This window comes from Photinus pyralis, unplaced genomic scaffold (genome assembly GCF_008802855.1).
Source record: "Photinus pyralis isolate 1611_PpyrPB1 unplaced genomic scaffold, Ppyr1.3 Ppyr1.4_LG1, whole genome shotgun sequence".
In the NCBI taxonomy this organism is placed as follows: Eukaryota; Metazoa; Arthropoda; class Insecta; order Coleoptera; family Lampyridae; genus Photinus; species Photinus pyralis.
The window spans coordinates 11,762,338-11,772,947 of record NW_022170249.1 but is presented as its reverse complement, the minus strand read 5'-3'; the positions used below and the strand labels follow the sequence as shown (position 1 = coordinate 11,772,947).

The 10,610-nt window shown below is 38.6% G+C and overlaps 1 protein-coding gene across 1 annotated transcript; it reads right to left on the bottom strand.

Moving 5' to 3' along the window:
* Positions 1-6,039: 6,039 nt before the first annotated feature.
* LOC116173198 lies at positions 6,040-10,285 on the bottom strand. The gene is made up of 2 exons (XM_031490570.1): positions 8,952-10,285; positions 6,040-7,131 (listed from the first exon to the last, which is right to left on the bottom strand). Exon 1 carries the CDS (start codon positions 10,283-10,285, stop codon positions 8,954-8,956), a length of 1,332 nt encoding a protein of 443 aa, XP_031346430.1. The 3' UTR covers positions 6,040-7,131; positions 8,952-8,953.
* Positions 10,286-10,610: the final 325 nt, after the last annotated feature.

Genomic DNA, 10,610 nt, shown 5'->3' with positions numbered 1-10,610 from the left:
TAGTAAATATGCCACTATTTTCTAATCACCCTTCGAATTTTTACAGTCTGCCCCTTTGGAGTGGAAGATATCAATTAATCAGTTGTTAGGTACTTTTCACTTGGATTTGAACACATGATGAAAATTATTGCGTCTTTAAATATACTGCTCGAAAGAACGACGTCTTTTCGCACTTTAAGCAGAGTATTATCAAAATTAAAACGGCTCTAGCAAACGAATTATAGCTACCTGCGAGACGTGCATTAGAGAAGAACTTACCATTAATGATTTCAATTCCACGGATACAAGTGTGTGGACTTGCCATCACCAGTGTAATAATTAAATCATCTCCAACTCCCGGGTTATCTGTTGTTGCTAACGTAACTCCTCCAAAATTTAGAAAAGAAAACGTGCATCCGAAGGAGAACAGGACAAATCACAATCTTAAAACTACTAAATTTTCAATCTCTGGCTCTATCTCCGCTTTTGATGTTCAGAACTTGTCGTTTATTAATTGTCTGGATTTTACAGGCTAAGAGCAGTTAGAAAGTTTAGCATTTCTTCATAGGCAAAGTGGTAACTTTTTCTATGTATACAAAAGTGTAAAACTAACGTGTTTTATACGAATTAATAAACACAAAGTATAATCGTTTCGTTTCAATATGTATTTCAGTATTTGTTTTTCCCTTTACAAATTTTTTAGGTACGTTCGCGATCAGAGTTTGTATAGCTAGGCGAAATTTAATTAATGCGCATGTGGTTTTAATAAAAAGTTGCAGGTGTTTTACGGACATATGCGCATTCCGTCGAAGCTGATGCTGTTCAAGTCTAATTCTGATTGGCGGAGCACTGGAACATACTTTAAGAATGAGATTATTCTATGTGGAAGTGGTGGATCTTTTAAATACTGGAGACAATGTTTGAAACGGGGCTTATTTTTGCGTTAAATAGAAGCCGTGTCTTTATCAGGATCAGTTCCGAATATCGGAGTCCAGGACGTCATATGCTGTGGTCCAAGGTAGTGGGCTTTTTTTAATCTACCAGATGCCTGATAGAAAATTTGATGCTCTATTAAAGAAAGTCCTCTTCAACATTTGTGTGCGGACACTTGATTCAGAGAAAAACATAATAAACGGGTTGTTGAGTGGCGTCAGTCACCATTTCTCCAAGAAAATTTAGGAGGGGATGAATAAGTGCTACAGGAGCATCCCCTGGCAAGTGAATAAGCAATAATGAGCGCAAAAGAAGAAGACGTAACGAAACAGAAACCCAGTAATATTCAAGGGGACATGCAGCAACTAACCAACATTATCGCGATGCTCATCGGAGAACAACAAGAAGCAAAGAGAGAACAACAAGCAACCAAAAGAGAAGTATTAGAAGATCACCATAAAATAGAAGCAACGAGAAATGGCAGGACTGATGGAGGTCGTGGGACAGGAGTTAGGATCTGACCATGAAAAATGGGAAAGAGAGACCAAAGCGGGCCCAGAAAAGCGGCGGGACGAAACAATGAAGGAATTAAGGAAAATCGATTAGAAGTCCAAGCTGTCCATGCAGAAATCAACCAAAGACAAAGAAAAATCTGCGACCGGTGGGAAGAAAAATTAGAAGCTCACAGAGCGAAAATTACCGATAGGCCGGATGACAAAGACCATACCATACTGGAAATGCAAGAAAAACACGGAATTTTCTGAGAACGAGTAAAGGGTGTTGTTGGTGAACTGGAAGAGGGGGCCAATGAAGAGAGAATTTACCAACATAATAGAGACATTTTCGAATTGGAGACAAGCTCTTCAAATAGAAACGAGAGTAAAAAACTGAATTTAAAACTCATTGTGATAAACAGAGAGGTTTTTTTGCGCACCGCTAACAGTAATTTCAGATTTTAAGGGGAGATAAGAGGTCAAACTTCTACCAAGTAAAGGGTTTCGAAACTAATAACTGAGCTAGCCGTGGGTAAATTAAAAATTGAGCGATATATTAAAACTTTTGCCAGCGCCGCAGATTTTCAATTTTATTTTGTGCAAGTGAGGTCTTCGATCCTTGTCTGAGGTTACACGAGGAACCACCATCCAATGACAAACTCCCAAAACCTAACTTTTTCTATTACTAAATCTTCGCTGCAATTAGTACGGCCATTTAACTTAAATATACAAAAGTTCACCATGGACTAATTAGCAAATTCAGCAAAGATTCATATAACCTTAGATTGGCTGCACAACGAAGGATTTACTGACCCGGCAATACTGGTAGGTAAAGGGATAGTTTACCCAATTTAACAATAATTTGCTCCATTTTGCATTTGCATTTTACACGCAAGGTTATAGCAAGTCTCTGCACGCAAGAGATTCTATTATGAAATGTTTTATCCAGGACCCCGTTAACCCTATAATTCTAACAATGATTTCTTGTTATAAACCTTGAAGAGCTCTTTGCGCTGAGCGGGTCCTTAAAGTTCCACGCGAACGTAAATGCATTCATTAAAACAGACATTACACACGTTGACAAATTCAGTGTACCGCGACCGTAGAAGAGGGTGGAGGGCTGTATTAGTATGGGAAAGTATTAACTTCTCATTAGTGTTTGAAGTGTTCCTCATATAGTTAAGGTTGAACTTCATGTTAAACGATACGATGTAAAATTATTTTAAGGATATTCTTTGAGTATAAGTATTTGAGAATATTCGAGATTTTTTCGTTCAGAAACAATTCTAACTCGAAGATGAGAAGAATAACACGATGTAATTAACGTGATACATACATTAGAGGTCTGAAACACCTCCTACGGATTATCCTCACGTTTTAAGCATATGCTCCTCATAAACCCAAGCTTGCATCTCAACACGCTACGAGTATGAATAACGTTGCACCAGGACGCGATGAATGGTAATTGGTGCCCTATATCCTAACGACGTATTAATTAGCTATGCAGTAAGCACTCGCGAATATAATTCACCAAAATACAATTAAGTGGCGTAAACTGAGAGTTCCCCATCTATTTCATACCTTTCAGAATGTGTCACAATAAAATTAACCACCAGAAATTTCGTTTCACTTCCCTAATTTTAAAGTTCGGCTACTAAAATAGTCATAATGACACGGTAGTGCTTGCGTTAAAATGCACGCTAATTCTATGCAGCGGGATAATTAGTAGTAACGTAATTACTATTTGAATCTCCATAGCGTGTCAAAATTATAGAGATTCGCCGAGGCAAATTCGCCGCTCTTTGTACTCGTTATTATTGGCAAACGGAAATGTGTATTTTAGTTACATGACAAAATTATTAGGTACTTTTTCCTTGTAATAAAAAGTGTTAAATAATTAAATAAGGAGTATTAATTGCACTGGTGACAAACTCCTCAGGGGCATAAAGCTTACTAAAAGTTAACTACACAAAAGGAATTACAACAAAGGGTTAAACAAAATTCATATTCTTATAATACTCTACTTTAATTAACTGCCGCAGTATCTTTAAAGATAAACAAGACAAGGTAATTTATACTTTCCATAGTTAAAATATTAAACATCGAGCAATCAAGCCATGCTCAACGTTATGAATTTATAATATCAAGGGTATTAAACTCACTTTAGATTCGTGTAAGTTCCGTTAATGTAGAATTACATTTTAAAACCTAATTGCGGTCTGTTCTACACAATGTTTTTGTAAATTGTAGAGGAATCCCTCATTTTTATTATATACTTCGTTTATTCGTGTGTTTGCGAGGGCTTTTTTTGGGTGCTAGAAAACAGAAACTTCGTTTAATGCAAAGTTATGGCTCAATTATTGCAGGTTAGCCGACCTTTCATTATCTAAATGTTCAATTATGGAAATTGGCGTCCCTGTTGTCACCGTTTTTAGGGTGTATATTCTGCAGATTTCGACAAAGCGTATAGGGTTGGTATATCGCTATTGGTACAGCGATAAACACTTCTACAACTGGAGGTAATTGACTAATTAGCAGAGCTTATACAAATTATGAGAACTGATACAGGTTTTCTTAAAAGTTAAACAATTGATTCATATAGAGTGTAGCACAAGTTCCGGTACTTGTAAAAGGAATTTGGATAAAGAAGGTATGCATTTCCCAAGTAGTTATTCTGTGTTGGTCCCGATTCATTACCGTTTGGTCAAGTTCCATGTTGTCAATCACAAGAAATATTCCGCTTTCATCCGCAATAACACCTCAATTAACAATTACCAAAATTTTAACATCTTGCTTAAAAACCTTCAACGCTTCCCCTGTTTCCCACCCCAACATTCATTAGCCCTAACCAAATATGCATTTACCTCACTTATTACGGATTACGTATAGATTAACTTTAGGTACTAACGGACAATAAGCAAACGTGTTTCTTTTAACAAAAAAAAAAAATGCAAAGCCGATTATCCTACTATTGGACGACCATTGAAAGGGGCATATCTAATTAAATAAGCAGTAGGCAAGTACTAAACGCAAATGAAAAAGGGCAATCAAAATCTTGCAACAGTTGCTTTTTATTAAAAGCAACAAACCTACGTTACGTAATTCGCGCAGTCAATAAGCTCAAGCGTCAATAGAACGAAATTGGATGTGCCAAAATGAGATTTCAAATTGGATCCGAAAACATAATCGCACAATCAAACAAAACGAGTTGCACTAATTGTGAATATTACAATTAGCAATATTTGAATAAAATATATAACGTTCTATATAATCGTACAACCCATTGACCCATAGTGTGTGATAGTTGGAAAATGGATGAGAAATGTATAAACTCGTCATGTTTTGCATACAATTCGGCACGGAAGGTTTTGTGATGCAAGCAAAATAAGTTATTTAAAACTTATTGCCTGCGCCAATGTTCATTTAAACATGAATTTCCTAAGAAAGTTGCTCTTGTTTAGTATGCTTCCCGTCAACTTGTCTCATCTTGTCTGATCTTTTGTTCTATAAATGCGATTTAAAATTGAAAATGAAAATTTTCTGCACTGTTTTGGTATATTGAATGTGTAACAAGTACTTTCATAGTGATTGTGCAGGCGTTAAAAATTGTATGTTGAATTTTCTTAATAAGAACCCTTGTTTAAAATATGTCTGTAAAGACATACAAGATTTTCAGTCTAGTATATTAAATACCAGGCACAAAGAATGCTCGTCTCATATTGGTGCTGATGATTATAGAGACAATGGCAAACGGGCATGGTATGTTCCTGATAAAAGGTTATCAAACACTTCTAATTACGAATGGATGTTCAAATGCAACCATCTGTTAGGCAGAAAATTCCTACCTGACAGTTAATAAAGAGAGCGATAAAAAGGGGCCTTATAAATGAATAAGTCTAAATCGCTACTTTTTACTTCGGCCACAGCGCCTCTATATAAAGAGTTTTTTTTTTCTATTTCGGGGTTACATTGAGAATTTTGTACAACTGTTTTTGGTAATTTTTTATCTCTAAGTTGGCAGTTCGTACACGTGCCTCCATCTTTCAACTTCAACGTCAAATATGCATCAAATCATCAGATGTCAAATCAAATTGCGTAAAATTATACGATTAAACGAACTTACCTAAGTGAAGTTCGATCGTAATTATATGAGGCGTCCAGTCCGAATATATTATCTTAATTATTTACCATGTAGTCCGCTTCCAGCGCTACTCTGCGTGCACCATAATAAACTAAGAAAGCAAACTTACTCCCTTTTCCCCTTACCACGTCTAAGCGGCCACCGCCGGAAACCCGTTACTCATTCTTTAAAGAAGTGTTTACTATGAGCAACTTGGGGTACTTTCGAACGGGAGGGCGGGAAGATAATATATTCGGACTGGACGCCTCATATAATTACCATCGAACTTCACTTAGGTAAGTTCGTTTAATCGTATAATTATATTCGCGTCCAGTCCGAATATATTATCTTGATTATTTACCATGTAGATGTTCAAAGAAAAATAGTTGCGAATAGATGAACACCCCACACAGGTAATCTTGTGAAAAAAATATATTATAAAGATACATTGTTACAGAAAACTAAGTCAGAAAATAAAGTAATTCTAGAAAAAAAAAACTTTAAATGGAAAACGTAACAAATCGAAGTTAATAACTTCGTAAAGCTTAGGTAAGTATAAATTAAATGTATGTAGATACACTTATATATAATTCAAGGTCGTTTGGATAACCTTAAGATTGCATTGGCAAAAGCAGTTTTATCGCCAAGGGGTCGATTGTAGAACTTAGCGAACGTCCCTGTTTGCTCTGACCATCCTACGGTTCTACATATTGATTCTAAAGAAACCCCTTGTCTTAAAGCAGCTGAAGAAGAGGAGTGCCTCGTAGAATGAGGTTTGAATCTTGAAGTATCAATGCCAGCTGAGCCTAAGGCATGCTTAACCCATTTGCTTAATGTTTGTTTAGATGCAGTGGAATGAGGTCTCTTAGTTGTGACGAACAAAAAGTCTTGATTCGGTGCTCTAAGGGGCTTTGTTGTTGCGAGATACTTCTTTAAAGTTGACGCTACGCAAAGACTGGGCTTTTCACTGTAGAACGGAATATGAAGCGTGGGCTGTTCCTTATTAAGTCCTGATGTTTTTATTGGATCCGTGATATTAATCTGGATTTCCTCCTGACTTTCACTTATATTTGAGAGCCTAATCAGGGAAAGAGTTTGAAGCCGACCTCCAGTAATAAGCGCCAATAGAGTAATTAACTTTTGAGAGAGCATTCGGAGGCTCAATTCCTTCGGTAAACCTTCGAAATACGACAGCAGCAACTGAGGATCCCATGTGTTTGAATATCTTGGTTGAGAAGGCCTTAAACGAGACATTCCTTTCATGAATCTTTTAATGATCGGATCTGAACCTAGATCCTGATTTAAAATAAGGCTTAGTGCCGATCTATGGCAATTAATAGTTCCGTATTTGGTATTATGCTTCTCCGAAGTTGTTTGTAGAAAGGTCACCACCTCCTTGATCGAAGGTTGAAACACTGGGGTCTTCTCTGCCAGACAAAAGGCCCACCAAAGGCGGTAGGTTGAATTATATTGTTTAAATGTAGATTCCGCGATCGACGCCATCGTGGTTTCCACTGCAATCTCCGGGACACCTTTTCTTAAAAAAGACTCCCGGATAATCTGGCGGCCACCAGGGAAAGTTGGTAGGCCAGAGGATGATTGCTGCTAGAAGGCAAAGACAACAAATTAGGGGCAGGGTTTAGATATAACTTTTTCCCTATTATTAGTCTGGAAAAGAGTGGATACCAGGCCTGAGAGGGCCAAAAGGGAACCACTAACATGCCCTCGGCCTTGTCTTGGATTATCTTTTGTAGGCTCCTTAGAACTAAGTTAAAAGGAGGAAACGCATAAAAATTTAAGTCTTTCCAGTTCAAGGTAAATGCATCAACAGCAAAGGATCCTGGGTCTTTATGCCAAGAAACGTATTTATCGCATTTGTTATTAATATGTGAAGCAAAAAGATCAACCTCAGGTTTTCCCAAATTGTCGGTTATAAGGTAAAAAGCTTCTTGGGACAATGACCATTCATTTTCAGAGAAAATCTGTCGGGACTCTTGATCCGCTACAAAATTGTCTGCAGAGCTTATATACGATGCAAAAATCCAAATATTCCTAACTTCGCACCACTGCCAAATCTCTCTCGTTAACTTGGAGAGCTTTGGAAATCGAACGCTGCCCATACGGTTAATGTAAGCTATGGCGGTGGTGTTGTCGCATCGTAGAAGAATATTACAGTTAGAAAGAAGATTTGCAAAACATCTTAGACCGTAAAAAACAGCCTTCAGTTCTAAAAGGTTTATATGAAGTGTCTTTTCTGATTCGGACCAAAAGCCGTGAGTTTTCTCAGAGCCGCAACATGCTCCCCAACCTGACAAGGAAGCGTCAGTAAAAATCTCAGTAATAAAAACGTCGTTTCTAATGTTATTAAATGAGTTTAAAATCATTTCTTCCCACCAGTGAAGATCCGGAAGTAAGGAAAGTGGAATAGACATTGACGCTCCAAAGTCACCGCCATTTTGAGAGAGAGCTAAGAATTTTTGTCGCTCCAAAGATTTAGTATGGAGCCAGCCGTATTTAACAGCTGGACAAGCTGCAACTAGGAAACCAATAAACCTTGCAAATTCTCGAATTTTGCATGTGGAAGTTTTCTTAAAAAGTGAAGCCCAATTTTTAATATTTAGCTTCTTTTCTAATGGAAGGCTAATTTTCATATCGGTGCTATTAAAAATGAAGCCTAAAAATCTTTGCGATCTGCTGGGGGTTAGAGAACTATTTTCCTTATTGACAAAGAAACCCAAAGACTCCAACAGAGCGACCAGCAAATGTGTGTTATCTGAACATTGTTTGAAAGAATCCCCAAGAATGAAAAAATCATCCAGATAGTTAACACATAGGATGCCCTGTTGACGTAAAGTAGACGTTACTGGTTTCATCAGTTTCGTGAAACAGTAAGGCGCCACTGAAAGTCCAAAAGGGACGCATGTGAATTCGTACAATTGATTATCAAATCTAAACCTTAAATATTTGCGATAATCTAGATGAATCGGGATGGAGAAATAAGCGTCTTTGAGGTCGACCGTTGTCATGAATAAACCTGTTCTTAATAACCCTTGAGCCGTTCTGTGATCCTCCAATTTAAAATGAGGAGCAACAACATGGACATTTAGTTTCTTAAGATTCAAAATAAACCGCATTTTTCCGTTAGATTTTTCTGTTAAAAAGATTGGCGAAACAAAATGGTCCGGTAAACTAGTACATTTTGAAACGGCTCCTAAGGTTAGAAGCTCTTTGATGGCCGCGTCCAAAGGGATAATTTCGCTGGCGGAAAAACTATGTTTAATTGGACCATCCGAAAATGGAGGGGTCTTGGAAAAAGGTATTTTATAACCTTCAACCCAAGACAAGACTGTGGGATTTGAGGTCACTGTTTTCCAGACATTTTAAAAAAACTGCAGACGGCCTGCTAAAAACAAATTATTACCTACCATTAACGGTATTTCTGATGTATTGATGATTTTTGGGGCATCGAGAGTCGCCCTTTCTGTGACCTTGCCTCTCTCTTTCGGTAGGTCGGGCGTCTCCGGTTTAACTGACCACTAGTAGCTGTATGTGACTTCTCTGCCCCCCCTCCCTTCTTTTTCTGAAACGCAACTGAATTCTGTTGGTATCTGTTGTAGGGGGGCTGGGGTACACGAATCTCCTTTCCGACCTTTTCCATAGTCTTAATGGCTTGGATCTTGTCGCCTAAATCGGGCCCGAATAAAAAATCTCCAGGAGGGATTTGTTCCACTAAAGTCTTGATATGTTTATTCATGAGAGGAAGAATAAGTTGACGTCGCTTAAGGGAAATATCGTTGAAAAGGCTACAAAGCAAGCGTCCAGAATCCGCGATACTTGATAAAATTCTATCCTTGGAAGCTCTAGGAATATTCTCCTCCTCCTCCAAAATCACATTCAAAGAAATGCCCAGGGCAGCTAAAGCCTTGCTCAGCCGAAATTGGTATTGTGAATGCGTTTGGTCCCTGGTAGAATGAAGCGTATTCAAGTTGGCCTCGACCTCTGGGTTAATACGAGGGGGTGTAAGAAACTTACAATTGATAGGGAGCTCGTATTTTTTGAAGAGCTCATCACACTCTTCTTTAGGAAGGCCAAAACCTAAAATATGAGTCCAAATTGGCTCTACAGCCTTGTGTAAATTAAATGTTGACTTTTTCTGCTGGTTTGGATCGGGACCCAAAATAAGTCGAATTTCTTCAGAGATGCCCGCATCATCAAGCAAGATTAGAGCAGGAGACTCCTCTTTTCGGGGAGAAAAATCAGCAGAACTAGCCACAAGCGCCGCACTACTCGAGTGACGGCCGCCAGGTCCAACGAAATCGATAGTTGCGCTATTAGCTGCGCGACTCGTGTCAGTACGAGTAAAGAGAGAGAGAGCGACGCTGGGGCTGCGGCTTTCTTGTTCCCTTCGAAAGGGAAGCTTTGTAGAAGTCGCCTTACTCGAAGAACGACCTTCACGGCGACCTTGAGTGTCGCGCCCGGGATTCAAACTCGTCTCACTGGGAGAACGACGTTGGGACCTGGAGCGCCGCCGCCGCCGCCTTGAAGAATCCGACTCACTCGGAGAACGGCATTCTCTATTCCCTCGTGAAATTGTTTCATTACGAGAACAACTTTCGCGGAAGCGGGAAAAATCTCTTTTAGCCCTGTCTCTCTCCTTTTCCAACTTATCCAATTTCCTCTTGAGATCTCTAATTTCTTTGTTAAAAGAACGCTTAGTCGACGATCTACTCCTAGATCTGTCTCTTTTATGTTTACCCATTGGCCTGTGTTAAATAATAGATGAAATAATAAATTACTTACGTAATCGTAGTCTAAAAAACTACGTACCGCTGAGTAAATGGAAAAAAACAAAAAGAACCAGATGACGCTGCAAAACAAACGGAGTACAGTACGTAGGCACGGAAGAAACGACCGCACAGAAGAGTGCACCAAAAACGAATGAGTAACGGGTTTCCGGCGGTGGCCGCTTAGACGTGGTAAGGGGAAAAGGGAGTAAGTTTGCTTTCTTAGTTTATTATGGTGCACGCAGAGTAGCGCTGGAAGCGGACTACATGGTAAATAATCAAGATAATATATTCGGACTG